The 27,384-nt window shown below is 40.3% G+C and overlaps 1 protein-coding gene across 1 annotated transcript in view; it reads right to left on the bottom strand.

The window, feature by feature from the left end:
- LOC126336357 (proteasome inhibitor PI31 subunit) overlaps positions 1-27,384 on the bottom strand; it is a 96,507-nt gene that overhangs the window by 26,455 nt on the left and 42,668 nt on the right. The window contains exon 3 of the mRNA XM_049999949.1: positions 271-539. Coding sequence (XP_049855906.1) covers positions 271-539 — 269 coding nt within the window. The remainder of the gene's footprint in view (positions 1-270; positions 540-27,384) is intronic.

Here is a 27,384-nt window from a genome sequence, read left to right as displayed (position 1 = left end):
TTGTGATTGCAATACAACACGAGTGCAACAAAGTAGTCCTGCTAGGAGCTATATTAATTTCAACCAGAACTAAATGTTTGTTGGACCTAAAGCAAGAGTTATAATAAACACACACATAGAATATGCTTGGATTGGACAATGAGTAGAAGTGAAATTTCTGATCATGGATTACCTAAATCAAGAATTACACTATGTTACCAAACAAATAATACCATTTCACTTTATGAACACAAAACACTCTTGACGAATATAGTAAAAAACAAATCTTACCAAATAGCATCAGGATCCGGAATAGCTCTTTCAGGACGAGGACGATCTATTCGTAAAGGATCATAATCTGGTGCCCGTTGTGGCTGTGCCGGAGTCTGAGTAGTTGCCTCTTTATTAACACCAGAAAATACAGGATCCAACAAATCCTTCTGAATCTGAGCTATTGCTTCCTTGTACGTTGGTATTAATGTTTCGATGGGACCTTTAAGACTTTTCACAGTTTCATCAACATTGAATAATGCCTTTGCAACATTTAAATCTGGCATCAACTGAAAAAAAGAAAAAAATAGTAAACCATTTCTTGCTTAAAAACGAGATTGGAAAGTTCTGCTTAGAGAAAGGAACAGTGGCATGAGTTGAAACAATCAATCTTACAGTGTAATTATTAAACAGCAAAGTACTACTGAACAATCAGTTTGACAAGTCATGGTTGTAGAACATTGACATTAATTATTTACAGACAAATGAAAAACTGGTAAAAGCTGACATCAGGGAAGATCAGTCTGGGTCCAGAGAAATTAAGAAACACGAGAGGCAACACTGACCCTATGACTTTTCTTGGAAGAAGGGTTGAAGAAAGGCAAACCCCCATTTATAGCTCTTGTAGATTTGGAGAGAGCTTTTGACTGTTGATTGGACTACATTCTTCAAAATTTTGAAGGTAGCAGGGATCAAAATATGGGTAGCAAAAGGTTATTTGCAACTTGTACACAAACCAGGCTGAAGTTATAAGGATCAAAAGAATTTAAAGTGAAGCCATAGTTGAGAAGGGAGTGAAACACAGTCGTCACCTATCCATCAAAATTATTGAGTCTGTATATTGAGAAAGCTGTGAATAAAACTAAGGAGAAATTTGCGAAGGAAATTAAATTTCAGGGAGGGAGGGAAAATCTTTGAAGCTTGCCAATAATATTATAATTCTGTCAGACATGACAAAGAACTTTAAAGCATAGTGGAAAGGAATGGATAGTGTCTCGAAAAGAAATTATGAAATGTAGTTGAATTAAGTCAGGAAATGCAGAGGGAATTAGATTAGGAAATGAGACACCAAAAGTAGTAGATGAGTTTTGCTACTTGGGCAGCAAAATAACTGATGATGGCTGAAGTACAGAGGATATAAAATGAATGCAAGAAAAGCATTATGAGAAAGAGGAATTTGTTACCAATGAATATAAATCTGCATGTTAGGAAGTCTTGTGGCATTTATATCCAATGTTGACCAACATTTTATTAGCTTTTATCATAGAGTGTAGAAGGGCTTACACTGCTATGCATTAGCAAGCAGTTAGGATCTGTTGCAGCCATCGTAATTTGACAGATGATCATGGAGCATGAAACGGAGACATGAACAAGCGCCATGTCATCTTGGAGTATTGCAATGGTGTTTTACACTGTGAGTCTTGGTGGTGAACATATAAATTTGTTTAATAATATTAACTGTTTAAATGTTTACACATGACTCCATTCAAACTGTTGTATCCACACTGACAGTTTCCTAAATTTAACTTCAGTAACTCTGAAGTCGGTCATATTTTAATTATAATTCTATTTAATGTTATCTACTGCTGTCTGATTAGACTGACCAATCAGAAATGATCCATGTGAAGGCAGGTATGAAAGGCTGCAGCTAGCTCACTATACAGTTTTGGAGTAGTTCTTGGAGAGGCACCATGCACCTACAGTGAGTTGAACACTTTTTCACGTAAAAGTGATTATTTGAGTCTCTCACAGAATATTTATGTATGAATTCGCATGTGTGCAGCTTTTACCTGCTATTATTTCGTGTGGATATTGTTTTATGAACTTGAAATGGAGCTCTATAAGTGAAGTTTAGAAATCATGAACTTACATTCGAGTATTAACCCTAAACTGGCTTCGAAGACTGTCTCCCGCTGCCCCCATTAAAACAAGGAGCCATACCACTATTTCAAGTCTTTTCATTCAAAAAGTAGTGTAGAAGTATCCCTACTTAACATTCAATTACTTACAGTCAACTGAATGCTTGTGCGGAGTCATGATTTTTGGATTACAAGAGGACCAATTGGGACAGCAAGACAACTTTACAAGATGTGAGACATGTAAATCTATTAAGAATCAGCGAACTTGCCCAGGTGTTCTGGAACTTCTCTTTAAGAGCTGGACAACATAGCCCTCCACATGCAATGATTCATGAGGAACTACTCATGCCATTATGGTGTTTGACACAGTAAAGCGTTGCAGCAGGAGCACTCCATATATTGCCCTAATTAAATAATTAGTCAGAAAGGGTTAGGGATCATTATAGTCTTTTTATGAAGAAATTTGTCTGGAGATCAGTTTGTATCTTATACAGAAGTGAAACCTTGATGATAAGCAGTTCAGGCAAGAAGAGAACAGAAACTTTTGAAATGTGAATGCTGAAGATTAGATAGGTTGATCAAATAACTTAGATGGAGATGCTGAATCGATTTGTCAAAAAAGTGGCACAATCTGACTAAAGTAAGTGATCAATTGATAAGACAATGAGAGGGATCAAGTGATTGTCAGTTTGGTAATGGAAGGAAATGTGGGAGTAAAATTTGTAGAGGGAGACCAAGGCTTGAATACAGTAAGCAAGTTCAAATGGTTGTATGTTGCAGCTGTTACACAGATATGAACAGGCTTGCACAGGGTAGATTACCATCAAGAGCAACATCAAACCAGTCCTTGGACATAAGACTGCGGTGCCTATGGCTACTACCACTAATATAAAAATTGAGCATTTCAGCTCAGCTTGTATAACTTATGAACTATTTTTCTTCAGAGCTCATAAAACCACACATATAAATATCATCTCAGCACTATGGCCTGATTGGAGAGAGCTGTTTTCTTGACTGAAGCAACTGAAAGTGAACTTGTAAGGGATGTGTATGTGCTATGATGGAATGACCAGGAAGAAAGACAACAGGAAACAGAGAGGAATCTGATCCTGCTGCAGGCAACTACAGTAGGTTTTTGCACATGGAGCCCAGGAGAGAGGATGTTTGTTTTGGGGGAAGGAGAGTAAAATTATTGTTATCTTTTTTTAGGTAATTATCTTCTTGCTGGTGTTATGCAGCCAGCCACAAATTTAACTAGTTCTCCACGCCAATCTTTTCATCTCAGACCAGCACTTACACCCAACATCCTGAATTATTTGTTGGATGTATTCCAGTCTCTATCTTATCCTATAGCAGGGTCAGTCACAGTGTGCCAAACTGCATGCGAGTACGATGTGTGGGCTACATGCAGGCAGAGCCTCGGCCTTGCTCGGTACATCTCAGAAGTACTTCGCATAGTGTGACATTTCATTTAGCACTATGATACGGCATTTTTCGACCAGTACTACTTTCTTCGATTTGGAGGAATCATGATATCGCCCTTCGCTATTAGTTTCTGGTATAAACAAAGACCACAGGTCTCATATCTGTCTGCACAAGAGAAGGCAGTCTAGCAATTTATCATCAAAAGGCTTTAAAATTAATGAGAATGTCAGGAGAGAAGGTTAAGAATTCTTCATGTCTATTAAGCAGTAGCATAATCAACAGGTACTACAAATTTGCAATATAATGATATTACAACACCATGCAGAACAAACACCATGAAATAACAAAAAAATACAATGATTGAGAAATGGCATTCATTGTTCTGTAGAAGTACTCTGTGCTTAATTTGTAGGCAAGAAGCACATGAAGAAAATGCTGCTATGAATAGTAAATTTTCTGAAGTTGCTTGCATTATTCTGTGTTAGTTGCAACATTTTTGATGGAACTGAATGACGAAAATGGACATGTATTATTTTACTACAAGGTATATTGGTTAAGTCAAGAGACATACCTGTAATAATTTTTCGATTAAAGAACTGCTACGTTGAAGCTGTGAAGGAAAAAAGCGAGTAGAATGAAAATTAGAACACCCAGAATGGATTTCAGACCTTGTATTTAAAGTGGACCAGACTGCACACTGCTCACAGTAAGACACTGCAAGGTGAGAAACAACTTATTTCTGGTACGAAGGGATGCACTTAAAAAGAATATCACATCGTGGAAGGGACAAATTCTGACAAAAAACACCATCCATTTCCATATGTTCACTGGCATTAAAGAAAATACAAGTTTTGAAGAATTCTTAGTGGCCTTGAAAGAATTAGAGGGATTTGAGAACACTGCCAATCTTGCATCTGTTTTCAAGACTGTTTGATGTATAAGTTGAAAGTGCCACTGTGCATATGCAGATAGATTTTTGTCTCCATAATGAGACAGTAAACGATAAAACATTTCGCGCGTGTGTGTGTGTGTGTGTGTGTGTGTGTGTGTGTGTGTGTGTGTGAAGTTTCTTTTGATCATGAAACTAAATAAATCATGATTATGTGGCAACAAGAATGTGAAAGTCTGTGAAACTGTCTACGTTTGTCTGTACACTGACAGTTAGTACTAGATAAAAATAATATTATGTCTTCAGTGTATCAACAATAATTAAATAATACTGAAATATTTGTTTTATTTGTCATCTATGTCGTTCAGAAATGTAAAGTATAAAACAAAGTCATATTTTGTGGCAATCATTACCATTTAAAAGTGGTACTTTCGCAAATTATCCCATGTTCCCCCTCCCCACACTCAAACATCATGCCAAGGCAGTGGGTAGGGAGGGAGAGGGGGTAGCCAGACTGTGATTTAGGGCACATGGTTCGTGTGATGAATTATTGGTCATCTCAGCCCTACAATTTTGTCCTCCACAGACATCTCTCTTCAGATAGAAGTTGTTCTTTGAAGTCTTGATGAATATTCCATTTTCCTGTCCTTTCTTCTAGTCAGTGGTGTCCAGATATTTCTTTCCTCACCAATTCTGCAGAGAATGTCCTCATGCCTTACCTTATCAGAGCACTTAATTTTTAGTGTTCTTCTGTAACACCACATATTAAAACTTCACCCAGTTTTCCTACAGTTCACAATTCAATTACATTTTCCAGGCTGATATTCAAAAAAATTCTTCCTCAAATTAAGGTCTATGTTTGATACTAGTAGACTTTTATTTTAGTGAGAAATGGCGCCTTTGTTGTGGCAGTCCGTCTCTTATATCCACCACGTTTTGCCCTCCGTGAATTGTTTTGCTTCACTTCATCGACTACATGGTCTCCAATTATGAGATTAAGTTTATCATTAACGTCATTTCTTCTACAACTCATTACCTTTGTCCTTCACTGGTTTACTCTTAGTCCATGTTCTGTGCTCTTTACACTGCCCATTCAATTCAACAAGTTCTGTATTTCCTCTTCATATTCACTGAGGATAGTGAAGTCATCAGGAAGTTTATCACTGCCATTCTTTCACTCTGAATTTCATTTCCACTCTGAAACCTTTGTCTCATTTCTGTCATGGCTTCTTTGACATAAAGTTTGGAGAAAAGGGAGAAAGACTATATCCTTGCTTCTGGAAAAACATGGAGATACACAGAAAGCAAACATATTGCGGAGTATAGCAAATGAAGAAATACAGACAATGGGAAGAGTTCGAGTAACACTGAGGTCATGAGATGAGACGGAGTGTGAGCAGGCATTCTAAGTTGTAGACAAGGCTATTGATCTACCATTTGATGGACTGGTAGGGGGAGATTTTTTAGAGAGGCACAAGGTAGTACTGCACTATGCAATGTTGTTGTTGTTGTGGTCTTCAGTCCTGAGACTGGTTTGATGCAACTCTCCATGCTAATCTATCCTGTGCAAGCTCCTTCCTCTCCCAGTACCTACTGCAACCTACATCCTTCTGAATCTGCTTAGTGTATTCATCTCTTGGTCTCCCTATACGATTTTTACCCTCCACGCTGCCCTCCAATGTTAAATTTGTGATCCCTTGATGCCTCAGGACATGTCCTACCAGCCGATCCCTTCTTCTAGTCAAGTTGTGCCACAAACTTCTTTTCTCACCAATCCTATTCAATACCTCCTCATTAGTTACGTGATCTACCCACCTAATCTTCAACATTCTTCTGTAGCACCACATTTCAAAAGCTTCTATTCTCGTCTTGTCCAAACTATTTATCGTCCATGTTTCACTTCCATACATGGCTACACTCCATACAAATTCTTTCAGAAACGACTTCCTGACACTTAAATCTATACTCAATGTTAACAAATTTCTCTTCTTCAGAAACGCTTTCCTTGCCATTGCCAGTCTACATTTTATATCCTCTCTACATCGACCATCATCAGTTATTTTGCTCCCTAAATAGCAAAACTATTTTACTACTTTAAGTGTCTCATTTCCTAATCTAATTCCCTCAGCATCACCAGACTTAATTCAACTACATTCCATTATTCTCGTTTTGCTTTTGTTGATGTTCATCTTATATCCTCCTTTCAAGACACTGTCCATTCCTTTCAACTGCTCTTCCAAGTCCTTTGCAGTCTCTGACAGAATTACAATGTCATCGGCAAACCTCAGAGTTTTTATTTCTTCTCCAACCCTGTCTCACTCCCTTCCCAACCACTGCTTCCCTTTCATGTCCCTCGACTCTTATAACTGCCACCTGGTTTCTGTACAAATTGTAAATAGCCTTTCGCTCCCTGTATTTTACCCCTGCCACCTTTGAAAGAGAGTATTCCAGTCAACATTGTCAAATGCTTTCTCTAAGTCTACAAATGCTAGAAATGTAGGTTTGCCTTTCCTTAATCTTTCTTCTAAAATAAGTCTTAGGGTCAGTATTGCCTCACTTGTTCCAACACTTCTACGGAATCCAAACTGATCTTCCCCAAGGTCGGCTTCAATCAGTTTTTCCATTCGTCTGTAAATAATTCATGTTAGTATTTTGCAGCTGTGACTTATTAAACTGATAGTTTGGTAATTTTCACACCTGTCAACACCTGCTTTCTTTGGGATTGGAATTATTATATTCTTCTTGAAGTCTGAGGGTATTACGCCTGTCTCGTACATCTTGCTCACCAGATGGAAGAGTTTTGTCAGGACTGGCTCTCCCAAGGCTGTCAGTAGTTCTAATGGAATTTTGTCTACTCCCGGGGCTTTGTTGCGGCTCAGGTCTTTCAGTGCTCTGTCAAACTCTTCACGTATTTCCCATTTCATCTTCATCTACATCCTCTTCAATTTCCATAATATTGTCCTCAAGTACATCGCCCTTGTATAGACCCTCTATATACTCCTTCCACCTTTCTGCTTTTCCCTCTTTGCTTAGAACCGGGTTTCCATCTGAGCTCTTGATATTCATATAATGGCTCTCTTTTCTCCAAAGGTCTCTTTAATTTTCCTGTAGGCTGTATCTATTTTACCCCTAGTGAGATAAGCCTCCACATCCTTACGTTTGTCTTCTAGCCATGCCAGCTTAGCCGTTTTGCACTTCCTGTCAATCTCATTTTTGAGACGTTTGTATTCCTTTTTGCCTGCTTCATTTACTGCATTTTTATACTTTCTCCTTTCATCAATTAAATTCAATATTTCTTCTGTTACACACGGATTTCTACTAGCCCTCGTCTTTTTACCTACTTGATCCTCTGCTGCCTTCACTACTTCATCCCTCACAGCTACCCATTCTTCTTCTACTGTATTTCTTTCCCCCAGTCCTGTCAATTGTTCCCTTATGCTCTCCCTGAAACTCTGTACAACCTCTGGTTTAGTCAGTTTATCCAGGTCCCATCTCCTTAAATTCCCAACTTTTTGCAATTTCTTCAGTTTTAATCTACAGTTCATAACCAATAGATTGTGGTCAGAGTCCACATCTGCCGCTGGAAATGTCTTACAATTTAAAACCTTATTCCTAAATCTCTGTCTTACCATTATATAATCTATCTGATACCTTTTAGTATCTCCAGGATTCTTCCATGTATACAACCTTATTTTATGATTCTTGAACCAAATGTTAGCTATGATTAAGTTATGCTCTGTGCAAATTTCTAACAGACGGCTTCCTATTTCTTTTCTTAGCCCCAATCCATATTCACCTACTATGTTTCCTTCTCTCCCTTTTCCTACTGTCGAATTTCAGTCAAACATGACTATTAAATTTTCGTCTCCCTTCACTACCTGAATAAATTCTTTTATCTCATCATACATTTCTTCAATTTCTTCGTCATCTGCAGAGCTAGTTGGCATATAAACTTGTACTACTGTAGTAGGCATTGGCTTTGTGTCTATCTTGGCCACAATAATGCGTTCACTATGCTGTTTGTAGTAGCTTACCCGCACCCCTATTTTTTTATTCATTATTAAACCTGCTTCTGCATTACCCCTATTTGATTTTGTGTTTATAACCCTGTATTCACCTGACCAAAAGTCTTGTTCCTCCTGCCACCGAACTTCACTAACTCCCAATATATCTAACTTTAACCTATCCATTTCCCTTTTTAAATTTTCTAGCCTACATGCCCGATTAAGGGATCTGACATTCCACACTCCGATCCGTAGAATGCCAGTTTTCTTTCTCCTGATAACGACGTCCTCTTAAGAAGTCCCGGCCCGGAGATCCGAATGGGGGACTATTTTACCTCCGGAATATTTTACCCAAGAGGACGCCATCATCATTTAACCATACAGTAAAGCTGCATGCCCTAGGGAAAAATTACGGCAGTAGTTTCCCCTAGCTTTCAGCCGTTCGCAGTACCAGCACAGCAAGGCCGTTTTGGTTATTGTTACAATGCCAGATCAGTCAATCATCCAGACTGTTGCCCCTGCAACTACTGAAACAGCTGCTGCCTCTCTTCAGGAACCACACTTTTGTCTGGCCTCTTAACAGATACCCCTCCGTTGTGGTTGCACCTACGGTATGGCTATCTGTATCGTTGAGGCACGCAAGCCTCCCCACCAACGGCAAGGTCCATGATTCATGGGGGTAGGGCACTATGCGAATCAGTGGTTAAAACTGAATGGTAATTGGGGAGAGATGAGGGAGGTCGAAGAAGGTACCGCACTAGCAAAGTTAGCGAAGACGAAACGAAGCATTGTTCCTACAGATAAAGTTAGCAATGCGCCCAAGGGCAAAAGGAAGACTGGTGCGCAAAAGAGACAAACAAGAGAACACGTGGTAACAGAGCTGTTGCCAGGGGCCGGCAGCATGGGCCGTAGTATATGTAAGACACCAGCGGGTACCCCAAGGCGGAGGTGAACCGTTAGGAGTGCAATAACAAGACAGTCGCCTTGGAGTGACGAAGCATATCAGAGTTTACGTAAGCAGACATAGTCCATGCAGTGGCACAGATGAACCGCTAGAGGTGAGGCGACCCAATCAACACCCATGGCTAGCAGCTCAGACCAGAGCACCCGACCCAAAGTGAAGCAAGCTAAAGTTTGGGCAAGACTGCAACCCAGACAAAGAAGCGAAAGCAGGTGGCCGGGATATGAGCCACTGAAAAACATGTGTAAGGCATGCACTTACGAAGCAAGAGCTAATGAGCGTGATAAGAGATGGCATGACAGCAAGATTACGAGGTGGAATCCAAAATTTTTGGAACTGGTGCTGCCATCAGGAAAGTAGGAGTAGTAGATCTTTGCACCGCTAGGTGGCAAGAGCTGCATATATTGTGAGTCAGTGTGTGGAGTGGCATTCAGCTGGTAGGATGTGTTGCGTGTCCAGAGTGATTTCCATAATACTCTGTGTTTGGTGTGTGGCTATTTTATGATGGATCTGTGAACAGAACAGTGCGTGTGTATCAAATTCTGTGCAAATCTCTAGAAAAGTGCTATGGAGACCTTTGCAATGATTCAACAAGTGTTTGGGGGACTGAGCACAAGTCATATGTGTGTGTTTCAGTGGCATGCTTGGTTCAGGGCCGGCCATACAGATGTCAAAGATGATGCTCACTGGAAGGCCTGTCAGCCGCACAGCACCAGACATTGTTGCCAAACTTCAGCAATTGGTTCGCGCGGATCGACTTCGAACCATTCAAGACCTTGCGGATAAAGTGGGTATTGGTTATGGGACATGTCAACAAATGTTGACTGATGAATTAGGCATGCATCGTGTCGTCACGAAATTTGTTCTAAGGATCTTGAATGCTGACCAGAAGGCACAGCGTGTTGAAGTGTGCACGGACTTTCGTCAGACCGCATATGATGATTCAACCTTCTTGTTCCAGATTATCACCAGCAACGAGGGCTGGATTTATGGTTATGACCCACAGAGAAAGCAACAATCATCCCAGTGGAAGAGCCCGGGCTCTTCGAGACTGAAAAAAGCAAAACAGGTGAAGAGCATGATCATCATTTTCTTTGATACCAAGGGAGTTGTGCACAAAGAATTCCTTCCACCCAAACAAACAGTGAATTCCGCATACTACTGTGACGTTCTGCGATGGCTCTGTGAAAACGTGTGGCAACAAGGGAACTGACTGCCGCATCACAACAACACATCATGACAATATGTCCTCTCACACGTCCTTTTCTCACCAGGACCTTTTTGGCAAAAAACAACATGGTTGTTGTACCCCACCCACTGTACTTGCCAGATTTGGCACCTTGTGACTTTCCGCTATTCCCAAAACTAAAACTCACGTTGAAAGGCCATCGGTTCAAGAAGCATCGGTGGCGGTGATAAACACCCTCAAAGAACAGTACTTCCAGAAAACGTTTGACCAGTGGCAGAAGTGCTGGGTCCGGTGTCTACATGTGGATGGGAACTACTTTGAGGGTGATGGTGATCATTAGTCCAAAGGTAAGGTTTCAGGCAGCATCAGTCCCAAAAATGTTGGCTAGCACCTCGCATTACAGTAGGCGCTTGAGAAGGATGCTTAATTAAAGTGTGAATAACAAAATTAAAGGGAGCCGAAGTGATCATTCCGAAACAGGAAATTCGGCCTGGGGTGTACATTCCGGAGGCACTGGTAACTGCGCAGTATGGAACATGCATAACAAGTGTACTCAGTATGTGAAATGAGGAAATTAAATTCAACATTCCGGAAGTGCACGCAGAAGCGTTGCCCGCGCAAAGCGCGTACAAGGTTTGAAAGGTGGCAGCAAAGTCTCCAGCCATAACAAGATTGCGAGTTAGTATACTGAAGGAGAATATTAGATTAGGACATTTAAATCACGAAGAGAAGGAACAGTTAGAACAACTATGTGCTGCCTATGACGACATTTTCCACTGGCCAGGAGACACAATTGACACATTTGGACTTAGTGAAACATAGAATACCTCTCCTGCCGGAGGCCAAGGGAACAATAATCAATCAAAGGCCCTATAGAATTCTGCAAGCACATCAAGAGGCTCTGCATAGTGAAGTGAACGCAATTCTGGCAGATGGGGTAATTTCCCACAGTACTAGTCCCTGGAAAAACCCTTTGCTGTTATTACCAAAAAAGGTACATGCCAGTGGTAAAAGGAAGTGGCAATTGATGGTGGACTATAGGAAGCTGAATGACATATCCATTAATGTGGTGTATCCACTTCCAAGAATGGACAAAATTCTAGATAGCTTACGAAAAGCGAAGTACTTCTCGACTTTGGACTTAGCCAAGGGCTACTATCAAGTACTGACAGATGAGAAAGATCACGAAAAGACAGCATTCAGCACACCCACAGGCCATTATGAGTACAACAAAATGGCAATGGGACTGTAGGTCGCACCATCAACATTTCAAAGATTAATGAATACCGTACTAACTGGAGTTCACAGGCACAGGGTGTTTATATACCTGGATGACATAGTGGTAGTAGGTGCTATCTTGGAAGAGCACAATCCGCAGCTAGAGGAAGTGCTAGACAGGTTGAGGCAAGCTAACGTAAAGTTACAAGTAGGTCAGTGTGAGTTCCTGAGGAAAGAAATCACTTTCTTGAGACACATGTTAACAGCAACAGGGTTGCAACCAGATCCTTTAAAGGTAGAAGTGATAAATAACTACCCACAACCAATGACCACTACTGAACTAAAAGCCTACTTTAGATCTAATAGAGTATTATAAGCATTCTTAAGGAACTGCAGTCAAATTTCAAAGCCTCTTCATGAATTACTGTAGGAAAAAGTGCCATATGCATGTGAAGTGCTTCAAGAAGAAGCATTCCAGCAAATTAAAGGAAAAATTAATACACCAGCCATATTGCAATTCCCAGACTTTGAAAAGGAATTTACAGTGACTACAGATGCTAGCATGTTTGCAACTGGAATGTATCTGAGTCAAGGCACAGTCAGAAAAGATCTACTGGTAGCGTTTATCTCATTAACATTAAACAAAGCAGAGCAGAACTATAGCACTGTTGAAAGAGAATTACTTGCATAGTATAGAGATAGCAGTGGACAATGCAGGCCCAAAGCTGAGAGAAGAAAAAAACTAGCCATAATAAAGCAGATGCATGTCTCCCTGATAGGTGGACATCAGGGGATGGGACGTACATCTGATAGAGTAAAAGAGTACTGTACCTGGATCAGAATGAAGTCCGAGATAGAAAACATGTGAAAGCTGCCAAAAGAATAAGATCACCCAGGCAAAAATGAAGCAACCACTAGAGATAACACCTAAATCACAGTTTATTTTTAACAGGTGTGATATTAATATACTAGGTCCATTACCCCTATCAAGCACAGGGAATAGGTACATCCCGACATTTCAAGATTCAATGACAAAGTTTGTTGTAGAGGAGCCAATAGAGTGGCAAGATGCCAACATGGTAGCCTGGAAACTACTGAAACAGATCATTTTGAAGTTCGGTATACCGACTGTCATATTAAGTGATATGGGTAGTCTTTTTTTGAGCAAAAAACTGAAGTGAGTCTTCAAGTTATTAAAAATAGAGAAAATACAGATCACCAGCTATCACCCACAGACAAATGGTGCACTAGAGCGAATGCATAGAATGGTCACAGAGATGCACTGTCACTATATTAATGCCGAACAAACCAACTGGGATGAATCATTGCCATTTGTAACTTCTGTATTCAACACAACATCACATAGTATGACAGGATACACGGCATTTGAACTATTTTTTCAGGACAAAATGTAATTTACTGGGATTGTTATAGAAGAAACCAGCAAACATACTACATGATCATGATGATTATGCTACAGAGGTTTGTCAGATGATGCAGATACTGCATCAGGAGGCAAGGGCAGCAACAAAGGAACAGAAGGAACATAATAAGATGCAGTGCGGCAAAACCCACAATCCTCAGCAGTTTGGCAAAAGCCATAATGTTTTATAATTTGATGAGTGTGTATGGAGGGGACGGTCCAAAGAGTCAGACAGTCAGTGCAGTGGACCATACACAGTGGTAGATGTAAAAGGACCAAATGTAGTGATTAGGATAAAAGGTGAAAAATGTGTAAAGGTGCATGCCATCAGATTAAAAGAGTTTTCTGATGTGAAGTACCTAGGTGAAAGGAGTTTTGAGTGAAGAAGAACTATGGTGTGATGTAAGGTGACAAAAGAAGTTGAGGAAGTAATGCAAACGGACTGCAGGAGTTGTTTTAAATTAAAGTAAAACAGTTGCTAAAGTTTGTTGAGTTAATGTAAAGAGGCTGAAGAAGTTTTATTGAATTGGAGAGACTGAAAGAGCTTTAGATTCACAGATGGCAGGAGAACAAGGACTGCAGGAGTTGTTTTAAATTAAAGTAAAACAGTTGCTAAAGTTTGTTGAGTTAACGTAAAGAGGCTGAAGAAGTTTTATTGAATTGGAGAGACTGAAAGAGCTTTTGATTTACAGATGGCAGGAGAATAAGGACAGAGAATGATGGACTTAGTCGTGCTAACAGGCATCGTGCTGAGCAGTACAGCGGGGAACTAGACTCTGAGGACGCAGCTAGATGTGCAAGTGCAACGATTCCAGTTGGCTCCAAGAGTTTATTACGATAATGAGGGAACTGTAAGTTTATACAGCACCACATGGAGGATCATCAGTTATTTTAATTTAAAAGAACTGCATGACAAACTCAAGAGCACGCAGCAGGCAGCAACAAGGGCAATAGGACACTGCAAGGGAAGAATGCAAGCTGTTAAGCTAAGTACGACAGAGTGTTAGCACACGCAACAGGCAGTCGATTGGCATGTCAGAAAAATAGTAGAAGCTCAAGGGTTGATAAGCCAATTAGCCAGACACAAATGGAGACATTCGAAATTGGGAATTCTAAACTTTATTGGTGAAGCTAGTAAAGTATTGTTCAGAATGCTAGACGAAAATGATGCCTCCTTCTTTACGGCCAAAATTGATACATTAGAAGAGCAGCAGAGAGAACTACTATGGTTTTCAAAGGAGCAGGTAACCATTGTCAGAGCATCATTATTAGGATTTAATCAATTGATAAACGCAGTAGTAAAGAACGAGAAAATAATAGCAGATGGGATCCAGAAGTTAAGTGCTAATGCAGAGGCATTTGAAAACGGTACCAATAAGAAGGTACAGCAAGTGATGATTCTGTTGACAATAACCAAGTGATTAGTGAAGTTAAAGGTAATATTCAATGAGCTAGACCGGGAATATGATTTGCTGATTAATGCAATAGTGAATGCACAAAAAGGGTTGTTGGAGCCACATCTCGTGAATCCGGTACAAATTGTTAAGTATTTAGAACTGATTAAAGATGAATTAAAGGACAAAAAGTTTCCTATTGAAGACCGAAGACCTAGGGTATCAGTTGTTAAGAATAATAGACATAGATATTTTTACCGCTAGCAATATGTTAAGTTATATATTAAATTTACCAGTAGTGGATAGTAATGAGTATACTCTTTATAAGATATGGCCATTACCATGGCCATGGCCATGGCCATAGTATGAAGAGGATGTTTACGTACATCTCACCTGAAAAAGAGTTTTTGCTGATGGATGATGCAAAATGGCAGTATGCGCAACTGTCGAGTGACCACTTGGTCTGTAAAAGCGTAAATGCAAAACATCGAATATGCAAGCAAACATTTGTACTAATGTCACCCAATGACCATGAAAAGTGTGAAACCAGGATGCTTCAACCAGTAAGAACAATACCCCCTGATTGTAACTTAAAATACACAGTACTAAACGAAAGTATCTGGACACATATACGGAACAAAAAAATGGTTGTTCGTTGTCCCAAAGGCCGAATGGTTAATAGTGCTCTGTAATGATTCGCCACCAGCAGATCTCATTATACGAGAAACAGGAAAATTAAGCTATAAGATTAAGTGTAAGGGGTATGGAGCACAAAATATGCTCCAGTCAGACCACATTATACGTACCAATAGCAGTAAGCAGGACACAGTTCCTACACTCAACATAGATGTAGATTGTTGTATTGTAGAAAATGAGGAACAAAAAGTATTGGACATACCAGTACTTCTACCCTTACAACATATCGTAAGACATTTAGATGAATTAAAAGCAGCAGGCAGAAAAATTGAAGGTGTGCAAGATGAAATAGACAACCAGCAATGGACTACATTTAAGGGATGGTCAATGAGCAAGTATCCCAAGTGGGGATATTCGAGATCACTAGCTTTATGTATATTTATAACATTATGTTGTTGTTGTTGTATATACCGCAAGTGTTGCAGTAGGTGTGGAAAACAACTATGTGGACTGAGCAACAGAAGCTGTGCTAGGATATGTGTAACCAATAACACAATAACTAAAAGTCTCAAAAGACAATTAGTAAGGTACACAACCAACCTTCAGGGTGAACCCAGTAGTGAGGAGGAAGAGGAGAGGACGGTGAGTCTCTCACTGTACCCAGACAGAGTACTGTGGAGAGAGCGGAGTCAAACTCCACACCCAACCAAAGTTACCGGTAGAGACACTGCAATGATCAGGTCTCCGATACTCCGCACTGACAAGCAATAGGTAATGAAACAAATAGCAAATAAGATGACTACAGTAGAATGTGTATATATTAAAGGAATGAAGCACAAAAATTATGTGTGTAAGACTAGATGTAAGGCTCTCAGTGGGTGACTTGTTATAGAAGGACTCTCAAATCTGAGACTTAATGTAGTGGAAAGGATGTGTGAAACAACATGGAAAATTGTGTACATGAATATGTAACATATTAGAGGCTATGAAGTGTGTACAACACTGTATATCAGATAATAAGTTACTATGAAGGAAAATATATGTAAAAATGTCAATGTATATTAAATAATAAGGTACTATGAAGGAAAATACATGTAAAAATGTCAATGTATAACAGATAATAAGATACTATAAATACCAAGAACTGAAGATTCGTGTAGAAGTACCATGTAAAAATGTAAAATGTAACCTATGTATTCTTTGATTAATCACAATAAACAAGGACTTTTGAAGGCACAACGAGAAAGATAGAAATTTTGTAATCTCTGAGGACAGAGTTTATAAAATTTACCCCAGGGAGTGGGAGGTGCAATAAACCTCAGTAGGATTAATTAATATTTTAACTAAAACTCAAGTTGGTTAGTTTCAAATATTCTGAAGTCACGATTGAGCACCAGCAGCAAGCCTGGATATGCAATCGTATCGCATAAGTGAGAGAAACCGTGGGCCAACTCCTCGGTGCAGAGTGACAAACACAAGCAAGGCCGCGGTAATCTGCCACGAGCCAACAGGCCAGGTGAAACGTCATATAAACAGGAGGACACAAAATCACTCTCAGTGAGTACTCAGTTACTCTGTTAACAGCAGCATCACAGCCTTCTCTGAGGAAGTGCCAGTCTCCATGTCACTAGGCCTCATCCGTCGAACTTAGGATGAGTTCACAGCAACAGTAGTGAGCTATGGAGATAGAACCTAGGGCAACCATAAGGGGCTAGGCTACTTAGTGCCGGAGGAATCATCCTATTCTTATTTGTACATATAGTTCTTTTGGATAGAATCTGGTTTCCTTTACCGAGTCCTGTATCTTTGAAACATCGCAGCTTTAGTAGGTCACCGAAGTCAGAGATCTTCAATCAGCTGCCCATGAATAGCAACTCAGCAGCAGATAAGATTGAGGTAAGCTCCCCTGTAACTTGGCAACATGTCCCACACCGCTCGGGGATGCGACAAGCTGCCTATGACAAAACAATTCCATCTTATGAGCAAGATGTATGAGACAGACAAAATACACTCTGGTTTAAAAAAGAATGTAATAATTCCACTTCAAAAGAAAGTAGGTGCTGACAGGTGTGACTATTACTGAACTATCAATTTAATGAGTCATGGTTGCAAAATACTAAAACAAATTCTTTACAGAATAATTTGAAAACTTGTAGACACTGATCTCAGGGAAGACCAGTTTGGATTCCAGAGTATTTGTAAGAACACATGAGGCAATACTGACACAACGACTTCTCTTAGAAGATAGATTAATTAAAGGCAAACCTATCTTTATAACATTTACAGACTTAGAGAAAGCTTTTGACAATGTTGACTAAAATACTCTCTTTGAAATTCTGAGGATATCAGGGATAAAATGGAGGGAGCAAAAGGTTGTCAACAATCTATATAGAAACCAGACAGCAGTTATAAGAGTTGAGGGGCATGAAAGGGAAGCAGTGGCTGAGAAGGGAATGAGGCAGAGTTGTAGCCTTTCCATGTTGTTATTCAATCTGTGTGTTGAGCAAGCAGTAAAGGAAATCAAAGAAAAAATTGGAGAAGAAATTAAAGTTGAGGGAGAAGAAGTAAAAAACTTTGATGTGTGCCGATGATATTGTAATTCTGCCAGAAACTGTGAAGGACTTGGAAGAGCAGTGGAATGGAATTGACACCATCTTGAAATGAGGATATAAGATGAACATTAACAAAAGCAAAATACGGATAATAGAATGTAGTTGAATTAAATCAGGTGATGCTAAAAAAAATGGATTAGGAAACAAGTCACTGAAAGTAGTAGGTGAGTTTTGCTATTTGACCACCAAACTAACTGACAGACAACGGCCGAAGTAGAGGAGATATAAAATATAGTCTGGCAATGACAAGAGGAGCATTTCTGAAGAAGAGGAATTTGTTAACATCAAATATAGATTTAAGTGACAGGAATCTTTTCTGAAGGTATTTGTTTGGAATGTAGCAATGTGTGGAAGCGAAACATGGATTTTTAACAGTTTATACAACAGAGAATACAGGCTTTTGAAATGGGGTGTTACAGAAAAATGCTGAGGATTAGATTGGCAGATCGCAGAGCCAGTGAGGAGCTACTGAATAGAATTTGAGACAAGAACTTGACTAAAAGAAGGGATATGTTGAAACTTCCTGGTAGATTAAAATTGTGTGCTGGACCGAGATTCGTAGTCGGGACCTTTGCCTTTTGCGGGCAAGTGCTATCATCTTCACTTGTTATATTCCAAATGCTGAGATTATTTTCAGCTTGTGATAAAATGTGTTAGTGAGATCCTCTGCTTTCAGTTACAGAGGTAAGGTACCAGCCATGCAATAGGGCTGCCATTAATGCTATAAGACTTTAGCCTGCTAAGTAGAATTTTTGGTTCCTTGCAATTAAAGACTATTAATGTTGGATGTGAGGTCCACCAGTTATGCAAAACACCATTTTTTCTCAGTATTGAGAAAAAACCGTGTTTTGCATAACTGGCGGACATCACATCCAACAATTTTAACTGTAAACACAGCCAACACAAAGAACTGCAAATCAAAATGATGAATAAAGACTACTATTTTTTAGTATAATACATGTTTTGCTTTTTTAATCATAGAGTGGATGCTAGTGGTAATGGAGTTTAAACTCGTGACTACAGCTTATTCTATGATCTACATAGAGCTCTCTCTTCCTCGCACAAGATACTTTAATCACAGGAGTTAACCGACCTCTATCCTTAGTCCTGTTTGATTTTCTCCTTATTTGTTTTAGGGGACAGCATGACTCAAATTGCTTCACGATGATGTTTGAAAGTGAGTTACGTTTTCCATCAACGCTCTCTGCTTTCTGAATTTCTTCCTAGCATTCTTCCCAGAATTTCTATCTAAACACTGTGATTGAGTAATTGTTTATGACTTTGTGACAATACTGTTATTATACAAACTACACCTAACTAGTAAGTAAATTTTATTGTTAACATTTGACCATTGTGATAAAATACAACACTGACTATTGATTTTACAGATAAATCTCTGTGGACTGTTGGGTCTAAAAACAAACTGTCAGTAGCTATTGCACTACGTCCTTCAATTCTTGTTGGAAATTTTAGTGTATAAAATTCTTCAAAGCTGGACACTGTCAACTCTTGGTCCCTTGGTCAGTACTATCTGACAGAAAATCAAAATTAAAGTCTTCACATACAATGATTTTCAGTTAATTCAGTGTAGCCTTATTAAAGCTGTATCTAACAACTTTATGAAGTTTAAGATACTTCCTGCTGGTGTTCGTAAATTATCAGTACTGCAAGCTTGTATTTTACAATGAATCAAATCTCAGATTGTCATAAAAATTCTTAGTGCTTACCACATTGCCTGAAATCAGTAAGCTACATTCATTGTAGTTCAACAACTGGCATTTGATGATTGGATGCACCTCAATGTTACATAAACATAAAAAGCTTTTACTTATTTCACTTACTGTGTGTCAGCATTTTCACACTGGAGACACTGCTACACAAACTGAAGTTCTTGTCTGTTTAACACAAATTCTGATGTTCTTCTTTAATACTGTTCACAGCTCAAGCTATATGTGCACCAGAAGAAATGAGTAACACATGTAATAATCACAACGAAATGAAATTAATGAGTCAGTGGGGAAGAAACCAATGAAGAAGTACTCCCCTTGTTGTTTTGTGTGGCGCTACCACAGCACAGGCCTACAGTGATGTTTTAAGCACCTTCTTGCTTCCCACTTTAAAGAACAATTTGGGAATGGTGATTGCATCTTTCAACACAATCAAGCACGTATTCATAATGCATGGCCTGTGGCGAAGTGGTTACATGACAATAACATCCCTGTAATGAATTGGCCTGCAAAGAGTCCTGACCTGAATCCTACAGAACACCTTTGGGACGTTTTGGAATGCCGACTTTGTGCCGGGCCTCACCGACCGACATCATTACCTCTCCTCAGTGCAGCACTTCGTGAAGAATGGGCTGCCATTCCCCAAGAAACCTTGCAGCATCTGATTGAATGTATGCCTGCAAGAGTGGAAGCTGTCATCAAGGTTAAGGGTGTGCCAACACATACTGAATTGCAGCATTACCGATGGAGGGCGCCACATACTTGAAAGTCATTTTCAGCCAGGTGTCAAGATACTTTTGATCACATAGTATATCTAGTATGTACGAGGAGATTTAGTTCCATCATAGCCATAGTCATCCCATTCATATTCCAATGAAAAAACAATCCCAAAGATGAATTTTCTCAGGCAGAGGGGAGTGAGAAGTTAACAATTTATAAATTTCTGAGACAGGCCTTATTCCCAACATTCTATGTAAAAGATGTTGGCTGAGACTTGCAATGAAACATCTGACTTAATTTTTCAGTTTATCCTCTGCCCACTTCCTCTATGCGAAATGTGGGTTGTTCTGCAATAGAAGAACACATTTCATAGTACTGATACTGTTTGTTTGATGCGGAAACACAGCAACAATTATATTTTTGGGTGAAATTACAAAGAAGAGACTTTTTTGTCTATCTTTCCCAATTCAGTGCAAGAATTCAGCTGAAAATCCAGGTTCCTGGCAGTCTCAGTTTAAACATACAAAGGATTGTTTCACTTCCAGTCCATACTGCTGTCACATGTAAAAGGGTATAGAATTTTTGTATCACTGGCAAACCCAGCAATGCTTTGCAACTGCTAAATATGTGTGGGAATCAGGTACACATCCTAAACTTTTTCATCCCCTTCTAAACTGCTTCCTCTCCTCCTCTGCCCATTTCCTCCTCCTACCCCATGTCTCTGTGCTTCACCACCTCCCCTCTCTTTATGCTCATTGCTCCCCCTCTGTAGTCTTGCTCCTCTCTCTGAAATTGTGCTTTTTTTAATGTTACTGCAAACAAAACTCTTACTGGGGACTGAAGCCATTTACAATGAATGAGTACATTGGTTGGGATCGTTCGTATATGGGGGTATGAGAGACACCTCTCCAGGATGCTGGACCTCTTATAGTAGTAGTTTCAATGGCAGTATGTCACATAGTTTTAATCTGCAAATGGATAAGATAACAAAGTTTTGGACGATTCAGATTCCATAGTACTATTCTAATCATAAGCCGATAGACCATAAATACAACTTTCCTGTTTCCTGTAAAGCTGATGGTGGCGAAGAGAACAAAACAGTGTATTGTTGTGTATCCAAATTTTCTTTGACAATGTGTGTATGGAGAACAAATAAGTACTTCTGAAACAATTTATCTAATGGTTTGCATGCCCTTCTATCATAGCTGAAACTGCGTGTGTGAAAGGAATCAAAACCACATGTTTTCACAGCACAGCATTTTCTTCCATGCAGTTGGTTTTATCAGAAAACTTATAAGGGTTATTTAAAAAAATGTTTTGCCTATGTCCATCTGGATGTTTATGTCTTGTGTAAAATTTGAATTAAAAATATGTAGCTTCTGTCCGTCCAAACATTTATTAGAATATCATGCAAAAATTTGAAGTAAATTGGTCAAAAGCTTTTCAGCATGTTTGCTAACAATGTTCCCCCTCTATGTATCACACACATACTTAATTACATATGTTGAAAATAAACACCTATCAAATGTTCATTAGAGAAGCATTTAAATATATGTGGTTAATCAGTCAAGAATTTTTTGATATTTTTGGTAACAACTTTTCACCATTATATAGTGTATATATACTTATGTACTGAATATATTTAAAAACAGTTTATTCTTGAAATTCAACTTTACTGTAATTGATATGGATGCAATAGATTTCAGAAATACATTGCAATATTTGAAACTCTAGTTTGTTATCAAATATTGGTATACATGCAACAGCTGTTGGGCTACACACCATGTGTCTACCCAATAGAAGGTTCGTTTTGGTGTCACCATCCTACAGTACAAAGTCAGAGAATGCTTAGGCAAATTGAGCAAACTGATTGGTTCTTTTTGCATTTGATATGGTCTATGGTGGGCTTGAAAGGACTTATCGAGGTGCTGCTTGTTCAGGGCAGTTCCTTGGAAAACCCCCAAGAAAGTTTTTTTTTTTTTTTTACTATATTTTTGCTGTCACCAGCAGATCAAAACCCAGTGAAGGATTCCAACATGGCTATACACAGCAAACGGCTGAAATTTTTATGATATGTTCATAAGACCCTGATCTCGAACAACCTCAAAAATTTTCTTAATATCTCTATCAGTTTCCTAGACAAGGAGGTTCAAAGTTACCCTTCTTCTCCAGATAAAATCTAATATCAAGCAACATCCAAACAATAAATAACTACAGCAAAGTGCTCAAATTTTAACAGCATATTATCTAGGCAATTATCTAAAAGAGCCAGCTCCTCATTTTCAAAACCTATAAACTTGTTTTTTGGGTACCTAAACCCAGCTGTGGATTCTGAGATGGCTATGCCCAGCAAACAGCAGTAATTTTTTCAATGTGTTCTTAAGATATCGATTTCAAACAACCTTGTAACTTTTTCTTTGTATCTTTCCCTGTTTACGAGATACAGAGATACAAAGTTACCCTACTTGTACATGTAAAATCCGGTCTGAAGCAAAAACCTAGTTCATAAAGAGATGTAGCATCTGGAAATCCCACATTGTAGTACTGAAACACACACAAAATTTTTTTGAACATAAAATCCAATCTGAGTTGTAAAATTAGTTTTTTGTTATTTCAATTTCGCATAAATAAACTATCTAAATTTTCCTGACCAATATATTTCTTTCCATATGAGTTACATGCCCTGCTGCGGCAGAGAAAAGAAGGGAGCCAGTGGAAAAATGCTCTTATCAGAACACAAAAAAATGCAAATATGTTCCCACCTATTTAAAACACTGACTGAAAAGTGCACTACCAGCTGGCTCATTCTACCTTCCTCAAGACCTTCAAAATTTTTCCCGATAAAATTTATCATGCAAACATATTTGTACTTTTTTATGCTGAGAAAAAAGAATACAGTGGCAGTGGTAAAGAAACAGAAAAGTAATAAATACTGGAAGATAGTGGTTGTGTTATAGAAAGAGCAAAGGAGACAATGACAGTGTCAGAGAAAGAGAGACAAAGAAGTACTTGAACATAGTCAACAGTAACAGAAATATTGTAACTGCAACCGTTCCAGTCACAGGGTGGCCATGAACAAAAGCATGCCAGGACCGAATGAGAGGGGCCTGCAAACAAACAAGACGGATGAAAGGAAAAGGATGGACATGCTCGACGACAGATGAGCGAGCAAGACACCACCACCACCACCACCACCACCAACAACAACAACAACAACAACAACAACAACAACAACATGCAAGAAACAATGAGGTCACAAGCGAAAACCTCACGAAATCAACAATGTCCACTAGTACATGGAAATAAGCAAACATGATATCTGTAAGAGAGATATCAAGAGATTGACGTGAATAACAGACTGCCTCACTGAGTGAGAGGCAGGCGCTTAAATACATGATAGGGTACGGGGGGGTACGTCGCTATTGGCCACTGGTGGGACCACATGTTCCACATTGGCGCCCTCACAATATACTCAGGCCAGGAGCGCGCACAGTCACATCTTACAGTGCGACGGCTGCAGAGACCTCTAGTATAGTGGTAATCAAGGTCCATGCACTCTGATGCAGGTTTGAAACCCGTGGCACTCGGTACCAGGAGAACAGTGCTAGGAAAGGAGTGAAGGAGACAGTGCCAGGAAGGGGAGGGGGGGGGGGGGGGGGAGAAAGAGAAAAGTGGAAGTGAATGAGGGCCAGAGTATATGACAAAGACAACAAGGAAGAGAGAGAGAGAGAGAGTGCCAGCGTGAAAAGACAGCAGTAGTAGGAAGGAAGGACTGAGTTATTAGCAGTAGACAGAGCAAGAGGGGGGGGGGGGGGAGGAGTGACTGTGAGAGGAGACTAGTAGAAGGACAGAACAAAGGTGACTGTGGTTGTGACAGTGGAGACGATGACAGAAAGATATAAAGAGACAATGACAATGAGTTAGGCTGAATGAGTTAGAATAGGCATCTGGGAGTGGATTAGTATGAGTGATTTACAGCGATGGATTAGTTTTGGAGTGGCTGAGTTACTCTAAGGGAAGCTTGTGGGAGTGAATGTGTTCACATGCCACAAGTTTTGGGAAAATTTATAAAGTTGCTAATGAAGGTAGAATGATGAGAGAGAGTCTCTTTAGTCAGCCATAGTGCCAGTAGTGTCAGTGTCGCCCTAACCGCCGTCTGCTTCACGTCTGCTGTGCAGCGAGCTACCTTAATTTAAGTATTAACTGTATTTTTCTTACTTGTCACTTCTTCTTCTGCGTGTTTTTGCTTTTAGGAAGCTTTAATAGTCGAGTGCTATTAAGTGTTCCATAGATCTCGTGTTTGTTTTGAATACAGTCACAGAGTCCCTTTAGTCAGCCATAGTGCTAGTAGTGCTAGTGTTTGTTTTGAATACAGTCCAGAGACAGGTAGTGCTATTTTCCTTGTTTTCTACAAGGAGTGGTTAGCAATCACACTTTAGTCAATAATCAACCGCCTTTAGTGAATTAGCAGTCTATTTAAAAGTTTATTAACACTCTATAGTAAATTGACTTCTTAGGATGGATAGGATGTGTGGCTGCTGTGTACGGACGCAGGAGGAGCTGGCCACTCTTCGCAAACAGCTGAGCGTGTTGATGGCCGCGGTCAGCCGTCTTCAGGCTGCTGCCTCGGAGTGTAGCGGCAGTGGGGAGTCTGGTGCGTCACAAGGTACACCCCAGGTGTTACATGCTTCACCCACTGTCCCTGCTGTCGAGACATCTTCGCGGGTACTGGGCGCGGTTGGGCCACCCTCTCCCCAAGGGGAGTGGCGGGTTCAGCGGCGTTCGCGGCGCACGAGGCGGAGGGTCAATGTGGAGGCTGGCCGTGTGGCATCGCCCGCTCTGCCTGTGAGTGGACATGTGGCTGCTCCTTCAGCAAGGTCCGAGCAGGCACATGGGGGGAGGGGTTTATTAGTTATTGGGAGCTCCAACGTTAGGCGGGTGATGGAGCCCCTTAGGGAAATAGCGGAAAGGTCGGGGAAGAAGGCCAGTGTTCACTCTGTCTGCTTGCCGGGGGGTCTCATCCGAGATGTGGAGGAGGCCCTACCGGCGGCGATAGAGAGCACTGGGTGCACCCGACTGCAAATTGTTGCTCATGTCGGCACCAATGACTCCTGCCGTCTGGGTTCAGAGGTCATCCTCAGTTCGTACAGGTGGCTGGCGGAGTTGGTGAAGGCGGAAAGCCTCGCTCACGGGGTGGAATCAGAGCTAACTATTTGTAGTATCGTTCCCAGAACCGATCGCGGTCCTCTGGTTTGGAGCCGAGTGGAAGGCTTAAACCAGAGGCTCAGACGATTCTGCGGAGAGCTGGGGTGCAAATTTCTCGACCTCCGCTATCGGGTGGAGAAATGTAGGGTCCCCCTGAATAGATCAGGCGTGCACTACACGCCGGAAGCGGCTACGAGGGTAGCGGAGTACGTGTGGAGTGCACATGGGGTTTTTTTAGGTTAGAGAATTCCCTCCCTAGGCCCGACAAGACGCCTCCTGAGACGCGGCAAGGCAGTAGGCAAAATGCAACAAGGAATAACAATATTAATGTGCTTATAGTAAACTGCAGGAGCGTCTATAGAAAGGTCCCAGAACTGCTCTCATTAATAAACGGTCACAACGCCCATATAGTACTAGGAACAGAAAGTTGGCTGAAACCAGACGTAAACAGTAATGAAATGCTAAACTCGGATTGGAATGTATACCGCAGAGATAGGCTGGACAGTGAAGGGGGAGGCGTGTTTATAGCGATAAGAAGTGCAATAGTATCGAAGGAAATTGACGGAGATTCGAATTGTGAAATGATTTGGGTGAAGGTCACGGTTAAAGCAGGCTCAGACATGGTAATTGGATGTCTCTATAGGCCCCCGGGCTCAGCAGCTGTTGTGGCTCAGCACCTGAAGAATAATTTGGAAAATATTTCGAGTAGATTTCCCCACCATGTTATAGTTCTGGGTGGAGATTTTAATTTGCCGGATATAGACTGGGAGACTCAGACGTTCATAACGGGTGGCAGGGACAAAGAATCTAGTGAAATATTTTTAAGTGCTTTATCTGAAAACTACCTTGAGCAGTTAAACAGAAAACCGACTCGTGGCGATAACATATTAGACCTTCTGGTGACAAACAGACCCGAACTATTTGAATCAGTTAATGCAGAACAGGGAATCAGCGATCATAAAGCGGTTACTGCATCGATGATTTCAGCCGTAATTAGAAATATTAAAAAAGGTAGGAAGATTTTTCTGTTTAGCAAAAGTGACAAAAAGCAGATTTTAGAGTACTTGGTGGCTCAACACAAAAGTTTTGTCTCAAGTACAGACAGTGTTGAGGATCAGTGGACAAAGTTCAAAACCATGGTACAATATGCGTTAGTTGAGTATGTGCCAAGCAGGATCATAAGAGATGGGAAAGAGCCACCGTGGTACAACAACCGAGTTAGAAAACTGCTGCGGAAGCAAAGGGAACTTCACAGCAAACATAAACATAGCCAAAGCCTTGCAGACAAACAAAAATTACGCGAAGCGAAATGCAGTGTGAGGAGGGCTATGCGAGAGGCTTTCAATGAATTCGAAAGTAAAGTTCTATGTACTGACTTGGCAGAAAATCCTAAGAAATTTTGGTCCTATGTCAAAGCGGTAGGTGGATCAAAACAAAATGTCCAGACACTCTGTGACCAAAATGGTACTGAAACAGAGGATGACAGACTAAAGGCCGAATTACTAAATGTCTTCTTCCAAAGCTGTTTCACAGAGGAAGACTGCACTGTAGTTCCTTCTCTAGATTGTCGCACAGTTGACAAAATGGTAGATATCGAAATAGACGACAGAGGGATAGAGAAACAATTAAAATCGCTCAAAAGAGGAAAGGCCGCTGGTCCTGATGGAATACCAGTTCGATTTTACACAGAGTACGCGAAGGAACTTGCCCCCCTTCTTGCAGCGGTGTACCGTAGGTCTCTAGAAGAGCGAAGCGTTCCAAAGGATTGGAAAAGGGCACAGGTCATCCCCATTTTCAAGAAGGGACGTCAAACAGATGTGCAGAACTATAGACCTATATCTCTAACGTCGATCAGTTGTAGAATTTTGGAACA

Source organism: Schistocerca gregaria, chromosome 2, assembly GCF_023897955.1.
Source record: "Schistocerca gregaria isolate iqSchGreg1 chromosome 2, iqSchGreg1.2, whole genome shotgun sequence".
Lineage (NCBI taxonomy): Eukaryota > Metazoa > Arthropoda > Insecta > Orthoptera > Acrididae > Schistocerca > Schistocerca gregaria.
This window is presented reverse-complemented; position numbering and strand designations above follow the sequence as displayed.